This window comes from Chrysochloris asiatica, unplaced genomic scaffold, assembly GCF_000296735.1.
Source record: "Chrysochloris asiatica unplaced genomic scaffold, ChrAsi1.0 scaffold00007, whole genome shotgun sequence".
In the NCBI taxonomy this organism is placed as follows: Eukaryota; Metazoa; Chordata; class Mammalia; order Afrosoricida; family Chrysochloridae; genus Chrysochloris; species Chrysochloris asiatica.
Window position 1 is genome coordinate 20,018,036 of NW_006408525.1, and position 19,437 is coordinate 20,037,472.

Here is a 19,437-nt window from a genome sequence, read left to right on the forward strand (position 1 = left end):
AGCGGCTGCAGCAGGCACCAAAGAGCAAGAGCGCTGGCCAAGCGAGGAGACACAGAACCCCATTCTAAAGAGACCCCAGGAACCTTCACCGCCCCCTCCCACACTACCACCACCCAGGGAGGGAGAGGGCCTGCAATCTCACAAAGATGATACCAAAAAAAGAGAGAGAGAGAAAAGAAAATGTGAAGAAAAGCCAGCAAAGCGCTGTCTCTCCTCTCAGCACAGACAGAGCGGCATGGGGGGTGCTGGGGACAATACAGCCAATCTGATGGCTGTTTTCTGCCTATTTCTCTACTTCCAAAAGCCTGGCAGGACTTGGCCTGCCCCCAGATTCTGGCTTCTCCCCTCCTGGGGCCCTCCTCCGCCTGCCTCTGCCGGCCTGCCCCCTCCTCCCGCTGATCTGAACTGGGCTTGTGTGTGTGTGTGTGTGTGTGTGTGTGTGTGTGACACTGTCTAGCTGGCTCACCTGGGGTCTGCAGGATCCTCTGGACCCTCAGTGAGAGCAGGGTCTGCCTACCGGGTGAGCTGGCTGTGCTGATCCCTCCCATCCAATCTTTCTCTCTCCTGCCAACTCTCCCCAGGGGCCCAGAAGCCTTTGACTTCCTGATTATCATCTAGGATTGTTGCTACCAGCTTAGGTCCCAGTATCTTTTAAAACTTAAGTCCCAACAAGAGGAAGGGACTCTGGAGGCAACCTGCTATCCCACATGCAGGTTACTGATCACACAAAAGGATTCCCAGGCCCCTCAAAACTGCTTTCCCACCCTTCCACCCAAAAGGGCTAGATGTTTCCATCTCCAGCTGACACCTGGTTCCCTGTCCCCACTCCAGGTATGCCCTATCTGGGAAGAGGAGGGGCAAGGGCAGAAGGACAAGGCACCAGTGGAGAAGAAGTGGGCAGGAGGGTCCGGGTCAGATGGGACTGAGGGAGAGGGACCGTGAAGGCGCTGTGGGCAGCAGTTGGGCTCAGGGTGGCAGCCAAGTTCAATGCAGACCAAGGTCCCGAGACCAGTCCCAGGCTGAAGCCTCCAATTCCCTTTCAGGACAAGGTCAGCCTTCTTAAGGTCAATGATTTACTGATGGCATTCAGCATGCCCAATGGGCTTATGGCTTTAAAAGCCCCACCAGAAGACTGTGGGGGTGCTGGGCAGAGGGAGTGGACTATTGCCAAAGACAAGTCCTTCCATGGGACCCTGGAGACCCTTATCTCCCAATTCTGGCACCTCTCCACTCCCCACCCCAGACCCCGCTGACAGCTCACCTTCTGCTCCCATGCCCTCTCTCTCCCAGGTCCTTACAAATCCCCCCACCTAGCTGTCTCTGCCCATCCTTCTCCCTCAGAAGTGCCCATCTCAGCCTCTCTGCCCTTTAAATATGTGTTCTAGGGGTTGAGCCCAGTCTAAGGAACCCCTGGCTGCCTCCTGAACCCAAGCCCAAAGCTCAACCGAGGCCCCAAGGCTGTTTTTTCTCCAGCTGCTTAGTGGGCAGGGCACCCCCTCCCCCAGCTCCCTAGAAGCATGGCAAAGCATGGCATAGCCCGGCACGGTCAGGGGATGGGGCACAGCACAGGGTACAATAACCTGTGGGTCGGAGCCGCCCGGGCTGGGGGCGGGAGGGAAGGCAGAGGGCTGGCCCCCCAAGCCCGCCAGCTCATCCATCAGCTTCAGCTCCCCGTCCAGGGAGCCCTGGATCAGCAGGGATATGGTGTCAAACAGCTGTCTGTCCTAGGAGGACCAGCCCATGAGGGGTTGGGAGGTAGCATGGATGGGAGGTGTTGTGGCAGGGGGTGGTGAGAGACAGAGGGAGAGGCGTGAGACACATGTGCCACACAACCACACACATACACACAGAGCAACATAGAGATAGAAGACAACGAGGAAGGATGGGGAAGATGGAAGGTGTGGCAAGAGGGAGAGATGGGAGACAAAGATGAGAAGAGTGAAGGAAAGAGAGGTCACAGGGTTGAGGGATGAAAGGGGATCCGCCAGGTGGATGGGTGGGAAGAAAAGAGGTTCAGCAAGTGGGCACAGGGAAGAGAGAAATAGGAAAGAAACAGAAAGCTTAGCCTTGATCTAGGAGCCTGGGAGTGGAGGCCAGGCCAGGTTGGAGGAGCCGAGACAGCAGAACCAGCACATCTGCTGGTGTGCTGGTGGGTTGTTGGTTTTTTTTGGGGGGTGGGGGGAATGGCCCTGTAGGAGTGAATGTGGCAGCCATTTCTGGGGGAAGACACGTGGGCTACTGACCCCACAGTAACCAGGATGAGCCCATGGGATGCTGGGCACCCTCCCCACACGTCCTTTCTCTGTACTGCCCCTGGTGGGGGAGGAATGTAACTCACCGTGGGGTGCTCGAGGGAGAACCTTGAGGTTGCTCTGGGGTGTGGGGCCCCAGGCTTGGGGCTGTCAGGGCTGTCGGGTCCCTCAACCCCAGGCCAGAGGAAGGGGCTGCCCAGTGGCGAGTGGGGCTGCGGGCTGAGTGTCTTCATCTCCAGCTCCAGCTCGGCCTCGATCTCAGCCTCTTCCTTGGCCTCCTTATTGCTCTCCTCTAGGTGTTTCATCAGCACAGCAATCACTACGTTAACCAGCACAAACTGGGCCGTCAGCACGAAGGACACGAAGTAGATGGGGGAGATGACGGTGTTGTAGCAGGTGGATTCCTGGTCACAGTCCCGGAGGGTGTCCTGGGGAGGCAGGTACAGGGGTGAGATGGGAGGGCAGGCAGTGCACACAGCATGGAAGGAGAAAAAGGGGAGGGGGGCATCGAGGAGTGAGGGAATGTGAGTCAAAGCATGTTCTAGGGAGAAGGGGGAAGTTTCAGAGTGTTCTGGAATGGCAGGCAGAAGGTCACAAGCCTTTATTCATGGGTAATTCTTCTTCCCTAGGAATCTGGGCTCAAGAAGTGGGGTTACCTCCCTGGGGTCTGCACCAGTCCTGGGGGACACCCCACTGTAGAGGGGGTGCTCACCTTCATAATGCCATTCCAGTTGTCACCAGTGGAGACTCGGAAGAGGGTCAGGAAGGCCATGCCAAAGTTCCGAAAGGTGGCATGCCGGCCCAGGCCCTCACAGGGATGCATCTCGTCACACTCTGGGGAAGGAGGAGAGAGGCCCAGCTTAGTCCAGGTGCCCGTTGGTGGCTGGCCCTGGCTCCTCTGCCCTCCCTGTCCCAACTCACCCAGGTCTCCAAAGAGCTCCACACCCAGAGCTGCAAAGATGAAAAACAACAACATGAAGAGAAGTCCCAGATTCCCCACCTGGAAAAGATGGAAAGAAAAGGAAAAGGTGCCGCTGGATCTCCCAGGCAGCCCAGCACAACCCTGAGGACCCCCCAGCTGTGGCCCAGCCCTCTGGAAAGCAACTTCCCCTCCCAGAACTGGACCACCCCCACCTTCCAGCTACCTGGGGCAGAGCCTGCATCACCGTGTCCAGCAGCGCCCGCATGCCCACAGCCATCTTCAGCAGCTTCAGCACTGCAGAACAGAACAGAGTTGTGAGCAGGTCCCTCAGAGTCCCAGCCACATGCAGGAGCTAAGAGATGACCAACTGGGCAGCCAGGCAAACACGGTTCCACCCTCAGCCCAGCCCTGACGTTCTCCTCCAACACAGGCTGGGAGAAAGACTGGTGAGAACCCATAGCTAGCTAGTTCCTGGCCAGTCACAGAGCTGACCAGTTAGCAGAGGGTCGTGGTGCTCCACTGACCTCGGGCGATACGTAGTACCCTCATGATTCGGATGATGGTAGGATTGATGGGCAGTGAGGCGTTGACCTCGATCTCCTCCAGCGTGATGCCCATGATGGACAGCAGCACAATGGCCAGGTCCAGTTGGTTCCACCTGGAAAGCCAGGGCACAGCTTTGTGAGAGGAAGGAGGGATACTGCAGAGGAGGGGCAGTTGTGACAATACAAGGACCGGAGGGAAGGCTGAAGGTCAGCTAGTCCAGCCTCCCACTCTGCAGAGAAGATGACTTATCTAACGTTGCATAGCTGGGTGGCAGCAGAAACCGGTCTAAAGACTAGCTCATGAGCGTCTGCTCTTAATTTTTATTTATTTTTTGGATTTAACACTTGCATGGTGTCTACTCCACCACCTATGTGTCAGTTTGTCACACTGCGGTGGCTTTCATGTTGCTGTGATGCTGGAAGCTATGTCACTGGTATTTCAAATACCAGCAGGTCACTCATGTTGGACAGGTTTCAGTGAAGCTTCTAGAGTAAGACAGATGAGAAAGAAAGACCTATCGACTGACTTCTGATAATGTTGTGATGTGCTGGAGTCGGTTCCGACTCATAGCGACCCTGTACAGGGTTTCCGAGGTTGTAAATCTTTACGGGAGCAGAAAGCCTCATCTTTCTCCCACGGAACAGCTGGTAGTTTCAAACTGCTGACCATGAGGTTCACAGCCTGATTCGTAACCACTACGCTACCAGAGCTCCTTACTTCTGTAAACCCTCTGGGTCACAACAGAACACTAACTTACTTGCTTCGGGCACATTGTTAGGAGGAAGGAATCGCCAGAGGAAGATACGTTTGGTGAGGTAGAGGGCCAACAGTGAAGGAGACCATCGGCAAGATCAATGGATTGGCACAATAGTTACAACGATGGACTTCAACACGTCAGCAATCATGAGGACGATGGAGGACTGAGTAACACTTTGTTCTGTTGTACCATGAGTCAGCGCTACCTATCTATCAATCTATCATCTATCTATTGATCCATTGGTTGATCTATTGTGTTGACTATTTACCAAACACTGTTTAAAAGGCCTTACAAATAGGAATTCTTACATCTTTGTGTTGTGAGTACAACTGCTATCACCCACTTTACAGATGTGGAAACTGATGCACAGAGAGGTTAAGTAACTTACCCAGGGTCATCAGCTACTATAAGTGGTGGAGCCAAGATTCAAATCAGGTCCCAGGCAGTCTGGATCCAGGCTCAGTCCTGTCTTGTCAAGTTCCCTCCATTCCTCCCTTTTCTCAGGCCCTGGATTCCCCTCCTCCTACCCCCACCAAAGCCCTGAGTGGGCCCTAGGATGGGAGCTGGACCTCAGGAATAAAGGCCTTCAAGCACTCGATCCCCAGGAGACACAACTGCTTCCCCCACCACTCCCCAAGACCCCTCTACTCAGTTACCTATCCTGGAAGAACCGACGGAAGCCAAAGGCCACAAGTTTGAAAACTGATTCCAAGACGAAGATGACGGTGAAGATGTAGTTGCAGATCTTCAGAGCCTCGTCCAGGATCTGGCAGGAGTGGGAGCAAGATGTGGGGTCGCTACGACTGAGGGCTGCCCTACCCCCTCCATCATACCTCCCAGATCTGGGAGATGGAGTCTAAGTGATTCTTCTTCTCTGTCCCCACCAAGATGGCAGACCACCGGCTACCACGTCAGGATGGAGTAGGCCCTATGCACATGGCTGATTCATTCTGTGCTGAAGGATTCTGCTTTTTGAATTTGATCCTAAGGGTGGTAAGCTGACATATTGGTCTCCCAGATTTAGTATGTTCTGGAAGGTACAGAATGCTCGAAGGGGCCTTGTTGCTGTGGGCTCTTGGATCAGTTCTGATTCACGGTGACACTCTAGGACAGACTAGAACTGCCTTATAGTGTTTCTTACGCTGGAAATCGTAACAGGACATCACCACAGAACTATCGTTTCTCCCACAGAACTGCTGAGAGGGTTTGAACCTCCAACCTTTCAGTTAGCAGTCAAATGCTTAACCATTGCTCCACCAGGGCTCCTCTCAGAAGGGGTCTTCTTATTGTTAAGTGCCGTCGAGTCGATTCTGATTCACAGCGACCCTGTATAGAGTTTCCGAGGAGCAGCTGGTGGGTTTGAACTGCCGACCTTGTGCACTACACCAGGAGTCCTATGCATTACTCATTCAGCCTTCTCATTTTACAGATGTGGAAACTGAAACCCCAAGGGCAGCTGATTGGCAAAGCAGCATGATCATGTGTGAGCTTTGGAGGTGGACATGCACTAGAATCAAAACTCCAAGAGAGCACCAATTTGTCTTTTTCATCCTCATGGACTGAGAGCCTATCAGTCCTAGATAGACAATACAGGCTGAGTGAATGGACCAGGGCCTCCACTTCCTTGGTCAAGCCTCAGTGTCCTCATCCATAAATGCTGCAAGAAGAACCCATGTAACATGCCCAGCACACACCTGACACAGGAGCTGAAGGCAGAGGGGTCCCGCGGCTGGAGGCCGAGGGGCCAGACGGCCAGTCACTCACTCCTACCTGTGGCTGCTGGTAGTGTTCCATGGCCATGGTGACCACATTCAGCCCAATGACACCTGTGATGAAGAGATCCAGGTAGTGGCTGGTGCACAAGTGATGAACGAGGAGTCGGAAGCGGGAGTAGTCTGAGTAGTAGGGTTTGCACTGGGCTTCTGGTGGGGCCAGGGAGGAGAGTGGAGCAACCATCAGGCCCCCGCCCCCCACACCCCCTCCACCCACAATCCCTCACAGCCGCCAGCCTCTGCCAGAGCTGAAACATTCCAGGTCACCAGCACCCTTGACTTCCCCATACTACTGGCTTTTGGGGAGGGGGCAGCTCTCTTGGCATCTCCCCCTCAAGCATCAGTTCTACTGGCTGCAGTCTTGGGCATAGGAGGGGGTCAGGACATGCACAACTCCCCATCCACATTAGACACCGGGTGAGCCCTTCCCCTAGGCAGCCTCCAAAATCCATCAGCCCCTCATAACATCCTCGGCTCAGTGTTCCACACAGCAAGGTCAGATCAATAAGATGAAAAACAAGCGGTCTTATCAGGCTCAGAGGAAGCTGCACCAACCAAGAAGCGAAGGCTCTTCTTGCTCCTCCGCCATGCTCAGACCCTCGAGGGGAGCAGAGATTACATAGAGCTGGGATTTGGAGATAAAACCGGAGATTGGAAATTGGACAGCTTCTTAAACTAGCGGCACGGACCCACCCACAGGGCTGGGAAGGCTTGAGCCTCCTGCCTTCATGTAGGGGAGGGCAGAAGGGAGACAAGGCTCAGCTCATCCCAGACTCCAGTGGGTGGCCATACCCAATGGACTCACCCAGTTTCTAAGGAGGCAATGCCCAGTCTGTCCCTGGTGTCAGGGCAGTTTTAGACCGAAGGCTGGGCTGGAAGCACTGTCTGAGATCTGTCAGTGGTATAATATTCCTCTTGTAATTAGCGGACTACTTAGTTATAAAAGTCATGGCCTCCTCAGCAGACAGGATAAACCTGGGAGCCAGGAGATTGCAGAAGGCCCTCCCCCAGGGGCTGAGGAAGGGCCAGGTCCAGCTGGGGGTACAGAAGATGGCTCTTTCAGGCAGCCACTATGAAGGAAGACGTTTGCAGTTCCTTTGCGGGGGGGGGGCTTGGAGAAGCCTCAGGTCGCAGACAGCTCTTCCCCCACACCTCAGGAGGTCTAGGGCAGAAGCCAGCCAGCAAGGGCGGCAGCATCTGAGACCTGGGCCAGGGGGTGGCTGGCTCAGGGGTAGCAGGTCAGCTCAGATAAAACCATCCTTTCCCATGCAGAGGACCATTTAACAGAGAGGTATACTGAGGTAGGGAGCAGCCTGGGGTGGGAAGGGAGAAGAATGCTCAGCTGCACTGGGGATGCCTTCTCCAGGCCTGAACAGCCACTCTCCAGCATCAGCCTTGAAGTGTGAAGAACCAAGAGGCAAAAAGTCCAGAATGTTCTATTGGGTCTTAGGGGTGCCTTAGGCCATAGTTTTCAATTTTTTCTTTCTTTTTTTTTTACAATTTCAGAGATGGGCCAGCCAACAGTGGCTTTGCTTGGCCAGCCCTACTGACCCCAGGAGTGTAGGGGTGGTGAGGCCAGGATCTTCCACACAGGGATTGTGGAGAGTGCACAGGGCAGGCACGGCCTCTTCCTTTCATCCTCCAGTGCCCACAGCAACCAGAGGGCGCTAGTCGCCCTACATTGCCTTTGCGGCCAGAACTCTTTCTCTGCATTAATCTCCATAAATGCCGAAAGCACCCGCTCCCATTATGCTAAAATATGAATGGAGAATTAACTAAAATGTTTGAATACAATTAGGTTAGAAAAAGCGGCTCTTTATTAGCCCCATTATTAGCAGAGACAATGCAGAGCTAAGGCTGAGAGAGGAGTCTCTCCCCTCAACCCAGCCTGACTGTGCTCACAGCCCCAGGCCAAATGGAGCCCACACTCCAGCCTTGTGGCCTTGTCTGAGGGATGGGTGGGATGGAGTTCAGCCAGGGAGCCTCCTCCAAGCGACCCAGAGGAGTGGTGGGGGCAGGACGACTAAGAAAGGGCAGCTGCTCCTAGTGACCAGGCCACCAGGCCAATGAAGTCTGTACAAATGCATCTCACCCCTGCCCCACATCCCTCCAGCAAGTGCTGCAGCTGCCAGTAATCCCTCAAGAGAGAGAGAACACGCATAGGTTCAAAGAGCATCAAGGCCAGCCTGAGCAGAATCTCCCCGGCCAACACTTGTTTTACAGAAGGAGAGCGTGAGGCCCAGAAAACTGTGACTTATCCTGCACACCGAAAGGCAGTGACTGAGCCAGGAGCTCCCTGCTGTCTCCCTCAGCCAGCTGCCAGGTGAGTTAGGGCACAAGGCCCAGAGGATGCCCTCAGATGGTCTTCCCAAAGGCTCTTGCCATTGGGGGCTGATGGCAGCCCACCTTGCTGCTCCCCAGGTCTCAGTTCTGTGGGCAAGTGTCTGGCTTCTTGGGAGAGCAGAATCTGGGAGGAGCCTCTGGGGGTCTGTTGCTGTGAGAGTTGTGGTCAGCCTAGGAAGGGTGGTCACTGGATTGTCCCTGTTCCCATCTCCCAGCCCTTCACCAGTGTGACTAGGGTCAGACAGTGGGAGAAAGGCATCCTGAGGGCTGCCTGGGCCCCCAGTGCTGGGAGAAGGGGTGAGGGGTCGAGTGAGAGCAACAGGCGTCGTGAGTTAGTAGGGGTCACTTAGAGGCCCGAGACACCAACAGGTCAGACAGTTAGCAAGGAGAATGGCTGGGAGGCAGGGCTCACTCTCAGGGACACAGGCCCCCACCCTGGCAGATACCAGCCTAGTCACTAGGCCTCATCCTGATGGAGAGAGAGTGAGCAGTCACTCTGGAGACAAATGGTACAGGAGCGGAGGAGAGTGGGGCTGAGAGCTAGGCTGTCCCTTGGGGCTAACCTGATTCCTCAGCAGTCCCATCTCTACCTCCAGGTGGGCAGCTGTGTTGGACCCAATGTCTGGCTAGGCCTGACAATCCAAGACTCTTCCTTCTGCCTTTTCTGGGGGGTCTGGCTGCCCCTTCCTGACAAGAGCAGCCCAGGTGGGAGTGGCACCAGCAAGGAGGTGTTGTATGTTTGGTTCCCAGCATCCTCAGAGTAAGGATTTTGACTTGGTCCCACCATTCTGTTGGGGAGGCCAGTACATCAGTATCACTTGGGAGCTAATGGAAATACACCTGTTTAGGTCCCACCCTGGACCATTCTCAGCATGTCTGGTGGGTGTCTGGGAATCTGGGTTTCACTACGCTCTCTGGGTGATTCCAACACACCCTGATGTTTAAGGAGTCTTGGTGTGATGCTGTAGGATCAACACTGGACTGCTAACCATAAGGTTGATGGTTCAAACCCACCAGCTGCTCCTTGGAAACCCTACATAGGGTCTCTGAGACAGAACTGACTTGATGTCACTAAAACAATAACAACAACAATGATGTTTAAGCAGCTCTGGTTTGGACCACACAGAACTGCAGGTGCAAGGGTGGGGATACAGGACAATCTGGGCCCCTACCTGGGGTCTCTGAGTCCTCATTCCAATCTGAGAAGGTAAAGCCCACAATTGCAATCAGATAACCAGGCATACAAAAGGAAATGGTGGAAAGTCCTGAATTTGGGAGTACAGTGGGAGAGGAACCAGAGTGCTCAGTGTTGTATGGGTGTGCCAGGAGGAGTTCTTGGGATCATGATACCATGTGTTGGCTCAGGAACACATCCCTTTGAGGGCAGCCCTGTGCTAGGGGAGGTGTTTGGGGGTGAGTGAGTACGTGGGGACATTTCAGTCTATAAACCAGGTAGACCTATATAGAAAAAATGCAAGGTCACTTTCTCCCCACTCCCCTCACCCCTGAACAAATCAGGAATTTTCAGCACAGCCTGACACAGAGCTGTGAGGACCCAAGCAATCCAGATACATATCAGCTGGAGACCCCGGTTTCCCCAGAGACAGTCTGTCAATGTCAAACTCCACAGTTCAGCAGCATGAGGACAGGTGACATGAACCCTCTGAGGTCCTCAGGGAGGAGCCCTGTCCCCAGAGGTCCCTGACCAGCCATGGATCAGGCAGCCGCAACCCCGCAGGGTGGTGTCTGCGGTGAAAGGGGGGACGGTAGGAACAGCAGGGAAGGGAGCACCCTGGTGGTCCCCAGCCCAAAGGCCCAGTTTGAGAAGGCAGCCACGTGAGGGTAATTAGGTTCTTTTCAGTATTTCTAAAAGCTTATATAAGAAGTCATACATTTGACTAGTAAGACCCCACAGAGTCAATTAATGACAAAATTGTGTCTCTTTTTTTGCCATTGTTCAATGTGGTAACCTTCGGCCACTCAGATGCTCTGATTAGCAATTAGATGTGCCTTTGTTGGGTAAGAATGGTAAATGCAATGCGCTGAACCTCAGAGCATCTCAAAACCTAGGGTCTATGGGAACCAGTGATAAGAAAGGCCCTCAGCAATGAACAGGTTGGGAGGTGGACACATCAGAGACGTAACCAGGCCCCACCACCTCATCACAGATTCTCTGGACCCTTATCTGGAGCAGGGATATGAATGGGGAGCAGGGGGCTGGGCCAAGGGACCAGGGAGGGTCTTCCCAGAGAGTCAGCTCTTGGAGACAGGGACCCAACTCATTCCTAAATCTTGAACTTTCTTGGGAGAAGCATGTGGCTAACTCAGACCTTTGGTTTCCCATTCCTACTGTTTGTAGTGACGATGTCAACACTGTGGTTACTTGACTATTAATGAGTCTGTTTCAATTATTCATTGTTACATTTTAAAACAAATCCTTCCCTTCTCTGCTCCTCTCATCTTGTTCCCTTGGATCAAAGTCTCCCCTTCAGACAAAAGCTGGCAGGAGAGATTTGCAGCTCTAATAATCGAATGTGTGATCCAGAGAAAGGGGGTGGAGTGGGCTGTGGCAGCAGGGGGCTTGCCTGTTGCACTGCGGACCCCACATTTTAGGATTTTCCAGTCCTGGGCCTTTGCAGAGAAAGGTCCTCGAAAAGGTATCAGTGGGAGGGGCCTGCCTGGACCCTCACCTCCTGTCCAGTTTAGCAAAGGTCTATGGGATGAGGCAGAGCCCAGCGTCCGGCTCCTGACTTCTTGGGGGCCACCCCAGGGACCCTCACCCTCAATGAGCCCTGGAGAGGGAGCAAATAGCACCTCCCCAGGCGTGAGGCAGGCCTGGGGGACAGGCAGAGCCTGACCACCCCCCGGCCACACCCTGGACCCCATAACCACAGACGCAGTACCTGGCGGCGCGCTGGCTGAGCTGCCGGAGGCAATTACATCGTCCAGCATTAGATCTAAAAGAACGAAACACGACATTGGTCACTGACCGGACCAGGTGGGCTGGGCAGGGTCCCCTTAGCTCCAACCCTCACTGTGCCTAGGAACAGCGTGCACTGAACACACACAGGTTCTGAGCGTAAGTCCCAAACTCAGAGGACAGGGCACTTAAGGAAGACTCATCGGGGTCACAGGGAAGACAGTGGGAGGGGTGGACTGTCCATGTGCCATGACCTCAGCAGCTCCCCAGCTGGCTACAGATCTCAGAAGGGGAGCCACCTGGTAAGGCAGGGCCCAGGGTCCCCCGCCAAAGGAGTCCAAATGCCCTGCTGAGGCGACAGATGCGGACGGGTGGGATGGACGGAGCAGGAACAGAGTGAGGCCACAGGAAGAACAGAGACAGACAGATCCCTAGCCCAGAGCTGAGTAGGAGGCCTTGGTAGGTGGGGCTGCTGAGGCTCCCTGAGCTCAGCTCCATGTGTATCCGCACTCTCTACCCTCACTCCAGGTACGGCTCACAGGGCAACAGGAGCTAGAGGCACCAAGCCAAAGAGAAAACTCAGAGTACCGACACACCTCATTCACACACCTCATCTGTACCCGGGAGACAGCTGATGAAAGGGAGGAAGGAGTAAGGGAAACCCGTAGATCCAACAGACAGACACACAGATGCACAAAGGCCTGGAGAGACCCATTCATAAAGACATGGAGGGAAAGGTCTGGGCAGTGGCTGAGAGAGGGAGAGAGTCATGGAAAATGAGTGAGTGGCAGACAGATAGGAGTCAGGTGCAGACACACTGCAAAACAAAGATCTTCCTGGACTCCTGGTCTTGGCCCACCTGTGGCATACAAAGCCTGCAGAGTGGTGGAAGGGGCCTCACCCCTCCAGTGCCAAACGGTGTTGGCGCTCACAGGTGAGGGGGTTGAAGTGTCAAAGGTCAGGCAAGAAGAATCTTGAGGTTAGAGTTCCTGGAACCTCAGATCTTCCCTGAGCCTGAGAGGGAAATGTTTTGCAGCTTGCCACTGCCCCACCACCACCACCCCCAGTGGCAAAAAAAAAAAATCACAAGGTAAGTTGTTTTGTTGGAGAGCGGGAGGAAAGAGGGTGGCCCTGGGGCTCTCTCACACTTTGTCCATGTGCAGGTTTTGACCCAGACACAGGTCTGACAATACTGGTCCCAGGGCCAGCCTCTGCGATGAAGGTACAGAGCAGTGTCCCATCAGCTTCCCCTCCCAGGAGGCTCCTAGAAGAGCCATGCAGAAACTCCCACCTGGCCTCATCTGGGGAGCACGATGCTGAGTCCAGGGGGCTCGCTGGGACAGGGGCAGCTCCCCCTCCTCTACGGGGCTGAACTGGTCTGCTTCATGCGGGTTCTAAAGGCAGACATGCTCTGGGGGGGAAGGAGGTGAGGAGGGGGGGTGGGAGTGCATTCTCCCTGCCCCCAACCCCAGCCCCCAGCCCCCTGCAGTCACAAGACCAAGGTCAAGCACGACCCAGAGATATGTGGAAAGACTACCGACCAGCCATCTGCTTCTCCTTACTCCTTCTCTTTTTCTCCAGTCTCCGAAGCCGCTTCTCCTCCCGCCGCCGGGCCTCCTCCTCCTCTTGGTGCTGCCGACACTTGTGAAAGTTTTCCACCACCACACCCACGAACATGTTCAGGACAAAGAAGGCCACAATGAGCAGGAATGAGATGAAGTACAACAGCATCCAGGGGTTGTGGTTCATGATGGGCTGGTAGGGAGTAGGAAGGACAGGGGGCAGCATCAGCCCGATGATGTCCTGTCTCAGGTGCTGCCCCCTCGCCTGACCTTCAAACAAAACCTACAAACTCCAACAACTACAAGGACCCAGCAGGCCATGCGAATGAATGATGGGGGTTTGGTGTTAGGCAGTAGGGAGGGGTAGGGATTGTGGCAAACCGGAAGTGCATGTTGCAACCGAAAGGGGCAGTTGCTCTTCTTTATTCCAGCTGACTCCTACCCTAGGGAAATATAAGCCCTGAGTTTCTAGATTTTCAGACTTCTCCTGAGCAGGCCCAAATCTGGAATTTTATGTGAAATTCACTAATACTCAAATGTGTATCATAAAATTTTTTTAAATTAAGTATATTGTGGATCAATAAAGCATGCCCAGAGTCAGCCTACAGGCCACCACTTACAACTTATGCTAGAACACTTGATGCGGCTTTGGCATTCTCTGGCTAGCCTGCCTTGCGCTCTTCTTGTTCAGTGCCTGGGCCCACATCCCTGAGGTTAGACCATGCTGAGGAACTTGAGCCCACAGACCAACCCTGCCCGCCTCAGCCCTGTACCTGCTGGTCCACGCCCACGGCATCTAGTCCATCATACATGATGTCCACCCAACCATCCTTGGAGGCCAACACAAACAGTGACATCAGGGCCTGCAAAGCCAGGAAAGAAGGAGAAGAGCCGCTCACCATGCATCTCCCAAGTGCCTCCTGGTAGAAGTTGGGGAGGCCCAGCCCTTCAGAGGTCAGCTGGAGTCACATGACACAATGCTGTGGTGGCTTGCGTGTTGCTGTGATTCTGGAAGCTATGCCACCAGTATTTTTTTTAAAAATCAAAATAAGCGGAGATAAGATTGAAGTTGTCAAAGACCATTTTACTCATGAAAGATCCACCATCAACACTCATGAAAGCAGTAGTCAAAAAAATCAAACACAGATTGCATTAGGCAATCTTCCTGCACAAGACCTCTTTAATGTGTTCAAGAGTTGTTGTTGTTGTTAAGTGCCGTCGAGTCAGTTCCAACCCATAGCGACCCCGTACAGGGTTTCTGAGGGTGTAAATCCTTACGAGAGTAGAAAGCCTCATCTTTCTCCCGCGGAGCGGCTGGGAGTTTCGAACCGCTGACCTTAAGGTTCGCAGCCCGATTCGTAACCACTACACTACCAGAGCTCCGTGTTCAAGAGTAAAGATGTCAATTTGAGGACTAAGGTGTGTCAGAAGAAAAACAAACAAGTCTGTGTTGGAAGAAGTATAGCCAGAATGCTCCTTAGAAGCCAGGATGGCCAGACTTCGGCTCTCACATTTTAGACATATTATCAAGAGGGACCAATCCCTAAAGAAGGACATCATGCTTAGTAAAGTAGAGAGGGTCAATGAAAAAGAGGAAGACCCCCAAGGAGATGGATTGGCACAGTAGCAGCAGCAATGGGCTCAAACGTAGCAAGGATTCTGAGCTTGGCTGGCATAGGACTGGGCAGTGTTTCATTCTGTAGTACATAAGATTTCTATGAGTTGGTACCGACTCGAAGGTACCTAACAAAAACAACAAGCTTTAGCCTGATAGGGCAAGAGACCCAAACCCAGGAAATCCAGAAGCAACAACCAGGGTGAAGCTGGAAAACAAACGAGCAAAATGGAATGAGTTACTGCATGTTCTCCATTTCTGTTTCTGGAAGTGGAGTGAGAACAGGAATAACCTTTAAATATACCAGCATGCTAAGCACATAGACACTTCATCTTCTTTGGTCCTTACTCCCATCCTCCAGCCAGATACTGTGGTGGCCTCCTTCCCCAGAGGGTGAAACTGAGGCCCCTGCTAGTAAATGATGGCGCTAGGTTCACATCCAGGACAGCCTGCCCTGACCCACGTGGCACAGGTGACTTGGGTCTCTGCTACATGCCAGCTTTTTGACCCTGGGCAAGTCCCTTGCCCTTTCTGAGTCTCCATGTCCTTGGCTTGATGCTATTAGTTACCATAGAGTTGATTCTGACTCAATACGACTCATGATGACCCCATGTGGACAGAGTAGAACTGCTCCGTAGGAAGCCAGTCGCCAGACCTGTTTTCTGAGGCACCACTGGGTAAGCGTGTACCACCCAGGGGCCCCTTCTCCATCTCTTAGGAGGGTTAAGGATCCTGTGGGCTCCCGCATCAGTGTGCTCTCGGATGGACTGTGGCACGTTAGGGGTACCACAACGGAGGATGCTTCGACCACCACACCTGGCTCTCTCTCCCCGTTCTCCAACCCCAGTCAAATCAGCATGAAACTCTGCCCCCCACCGAAAAACCTGGGGCTCACCTGGCCAAGGTTGTCAAAGTTGTACTTGTGCCGAACCCACCGGTAACTTGCCTCAGCACAGTCAGACTTATTGGTGATATTCCTTGTATCCTCGCCCTGGCACACGAAGAACTTCCCTTTGAAGAGCTGGATGGAGAGGTGGAGAGACACACACCCCCAGAGACAGAGAGAAGTAGGCTGTGATCGCAGGAACCCGGGGCTCCTGCCCCCACCTCCCCCACATCTGGGGTGGACCTGAGAAGTTTCCTTTCTAATAAGTTCCCAGAAGGTGCTGACTGTTGCTCCAGGTCCCCTTGGAGAACCACTGGTTTAGCCTTGGGTAGAAAATGCGTTACTCTGAGTCCTCTTGCACCTTTCCCTGTCTCCTGAATGCCTTTCTTCCCTTCTCTGAGGGCTCTGGCTCCTGGCAGTGCTCCCTTGACTTCACTGATCCCAGGCTGAGCAATCAAGTCAAGGGAGCACTGCCAGACCCACTAAATCAGAAACTCAGGTCTCATCGACTCCATTTTACGGATGAGAATAACAAGTCTCCGAGAAGGTAATTCTACCCAGAAGGCACCTATCCAGTAGGTGCAGAGAGGACTACCTTACTGCAAAGCTCGCCCTCACTCCATTCCAGCCCAGGTCAGAGGAGTCTTGGTGGGAAAGAGATTTGAGGGAAGGAAGGGCTGGGGGCCTGAGTAAGCAGCATTTCTTAGTCCCTAGTTAAGTGTCGTCGAGTCAGTTCTGACTCACAGAGATGCTGTATAGGGTTTTCAAGGAGCGGCTGGTGGGTTTGAACTGCCAATCTTGAATTGGTTACCAGTCCAGTGCTTATTCTACAGCACCACACCAAGACTCAGCCCCTTGGGACAGGCCTAAATCTACCCGGAATCCAGGACTGAACTCAACAATCGTTCACTCTTGAGCCAAGGAAGCTGGGAAATGAGGGAGGAAGAAGCTTTGGGTGGTGCGGTGTGGAGGGGGTTGCATAGAGGCAGCACACCACTTTGGCAAATGTACCCCAGCCTGGTTCCCAGGGCTAGAGAATTTCTAGGAAACTGGGAATCAGCCCCTCCCCAGGGCCAAATGGACATCCCAGAAAAGGAGGGGGAGAGAAGGGCCAAGGCACTCAGAAGCTCCCAGGCTGCCCAACAGCCATCTGTTTACCCTGAAGCTGGAGGCACTGGAGGACCCCTGGAAGGGCTCCCTCGGGCACTCACTGGATTCTGCCGACAGCTCCCGCTCTTCCTCCACCAAAGCCAAATTCCATCCCTGGGCTGAAGGCCAAGTTCCCCAGCAGCCCCCATTTCCTGCCTCGTCTGGGGTCTGCACCCTCCTGCCTGCCAGCACACTGCTAACCTGACCCAGCTGTCTGGGCCCTGAATCCGGGGCCTGGCCTCCAGCCCACCGTGGTCAGGCAGGGGAGGAAGGGAGGAGATCCCAGAGTGGACTGTGGGCCAACCTTGGAGCTCAGAGCTCCCGGAAGGGGCTGCAGAGGGGCAGGAACAGCAACCGTGGCTACCGCAGACCGGCAGCCTCTCTGAGGCCCTGGCCTGCCTGGGGGCCCTATTCTAGGCTCCTAGTTTTCTGCAAAAAGTCCAGGAGGCAATGGGGCCTGAGGCCCAGGTCCCTGAGGGAAGTGTTCCTATTTATTCCTCTCTGGAATAAAGCAGAGGCAGTCTTTTGTATCTCAGAACCCAGGTATCCAGGGCACGGGGTCGGGGGCAGGGAAGTGGGAAGGGGCACTCAGTCTTTCACCCATAGCCGGTCCCAGGCTCTCATGGACCCCCACAAACCTGCACCCCTAGGATTCCAAAAATGATGAAGAAGGCACAACAGATGACCACGATGTTACCAATGGGCTTCAGCGAGGACATCAGCGTCTCCACCACCAGCTTCAGCCCCTGTGCCCGGCTGATTACCCTGGGGGGGGGGGCGGAGGGAGGGTGAGAGGGGCCCCCCGGCTTTGATACCCCAGCCCCATCCTGGCTCACTAGTTCCATTTTGAATTTCAGCAGAGGTAAGAGGTTGGCTGTCGGCTTTTTGTAGGATTCTCCTTCTCCCTCTACTTACTCTCTCAGTACTGCACACTCCCACACCCACATGCCCCCTCTCCACTCCCAAGATGTCAAACATCTATCTGCTGGGGCTGGTGTGGGGAGAGCAATTACATCAAGGAGGTAGTTCCTAAGGGATGCAGTGTGCTGGGGGGCGTGTGGGTGATGAGTTAGTGGGGGACTAGTAGGACGGAAACTTCACACTAAGTCAGTATTGACACCATCCAAGAGAAGTTCTGACACGGGGGATGGTGGATGCTGGATTGCAGAGGGGTTCCTGAGAGGACAGATGTCTGCCCTGCTCCAAGTTCCCGAAAGGGGCGTTCAGTGTGGAAAAGGCAGCACGAGGAGCTTGGTACCTCACAGGAAGGGGTAGTGCCACCCCTGAAGATACTCTCGAGGAGGCTTCAGGTGCGGGATAGTAGGGTATTAGGATATCTCTGGTCTCTGAGTTGTGTGAGCCCCGAGAGTGTGCTATCTTGGGCAGGAGGAGGAAGCAGGTGTGTGTACTCTTGGAGGAAGATTTGCTGTCGTTGTGTGTTGTCAGGGAGACCTTTGACTTACAGTGACCCATGTGACAGAGTAAAACACAGTAGCTGTAGGGTGGCCTGTTGCCTGGGGTAGGTAAGAGGCAGGGGAGTGTGAAGACTTGTGCTCCCTTGGAGGTGCCCCTGAAGGGGACACAGTGTTGGGGAGGGGCATGGACTGTTCGAGTGGGGGGGGGGTCACCTGAGCGGGCGCAGGGTCCGCAGCAGCCGCAACACCCTCAACATGCCCAGGATCTTGGTGCCACTGTTGGAGACCATGGACACGAGGATGTCGATGACGGAGATGAGCACCAGCAGTCCGTCCAGAACATTCCAGCTGCTACGAAGGTACGCCTGCTCCCCGAAGCACCAGCCCAGTGCCACCACCTGGAGACCCCCGGCCACGTCACCAGCCGCTTTCAGCAGCAGCCTCTACCCCTGCCCCCCACTTGTGGCCAACCACTCCTCCCACCCTCAGCTAGGTCTGATGCCTCCACCCCCACATGAACCAGAGGGTCCCAAACACCATCACCTTCACTGTCATTTCAGCCAGAAAGACGGCGGTGAAGATGTAATTGGAGAGAGTCAGGAAGATGCGCTCCTGCAAGAGAGAGGCGGCATGTGTTGGCCACCAGGAAACCCCACCTCCTTGGGCCAGGCTGGTTCTACACACAGAGCTGCTTTCAGCACTCGACTGAAAATGACTCCCACCCTCCCACACACAGACAGATACACACACACAGATATATGCACACACATACAGACAAATACACACAGAGACAGATACACACACAGATATATGCACACACATACAGACAAATACACACAGAGACAGATACACACACACAGATATATGCACACACATACAGACAAATACACACACAGACAGATACACACACAGATATATGCACACACGTACAGACAAATACACACAGACAGATACATACACACAGATATATACACACACATACAGACACGCAGATATACAGACACACAAACACACACATACGTAGACACACAGATATACAGATGGACACAGATATACACACAGATACAAAGACAGAGAGACACACACACAAATGTACAGACAGACAGACACACAGAAACACATAGAGAAATACACACAGACACAAACACGCAGATATACAGACACACACACAGAGACACAGACAGACAAACATATACACAGATAGACACACAGATATACAGACATATACACAGACAAACAAACACACACAGATATACAGACACATACATACAGGCAGGCAGACACAAACACATATACAC

General features: G+C 53.8%; 1 protein-coding gene across 28 annotated transcripts in view; it reads right to left on the minus strand.

Moving 5' to 3' along the window:
• CACNA1G (calcium channel, voltage-dependent, T type, alpha 1G subunit) overlaps positions 1-19,437 on the minus strand; it is a 65,192-nt gene that overhangs the window by 4,387 nt on the left and 41,368 nt on the right. For 4 of the 28 annotated variants that reach the window (XM_006832446.1, XM_006832438.1, XM_006832457.1 and 1 more), the window contains 14 exons: positions 18,683-18,751; positions 18,353-18,537; positions 17,363-17,489; positions 15,585-15,710; positions 13,848-13,937; positions 13,075-13,267; positions 11,496-11,549; positions 6,248-6,399; positions 5,134-5,243; positions 3,699-3,832; positions 3,398-3,468; positions 3,174-3,252; positions 2,965-3,086; positions 2,339-2,680 (listed from right to left, as the gene is read on the minus strand). In XM_006832446.1, coding sequence (XP_006832509.1) covers positions 2,339-2,680; positions 2,965-3,086; positions 3,174-3,252; positions 3,398-3,468; positions 3,699-3,832; positions 5,134-5,243; positions 6,248-6,399; positions 11,496-11,549; positions 13,075-13,267; positions 13,848-13,937; positions 15,585-15,710; positions 17,363-17,489; positions 18,353-18,537; positions 18,683-18,751 — 1,854 coding nt within the window. Of the gene's footprint in view, positions 1-1,580; positions 1,725-2,338; positions 2,681-2,964; positions 3,087-3,173; positions 3,253-3,397; positions 3,469-3,698; positions 3,833-5,133; positions 5,244-6,247; positions 6,400-11,495; positions 11,550-13,053; positions 13,268-13,847; positions 13,938-15,584; positions 15,711-17,362; positions 17,490-18,352; positions 18,538-18,682; positions 18,752-19,437 lie in introns of all 28 variants that reach the window. The other 24 variants (XM_006832439.1, XM_006832434.1, XM_006832436.1 and 21 more) reach the window with 15 other exon arrangements.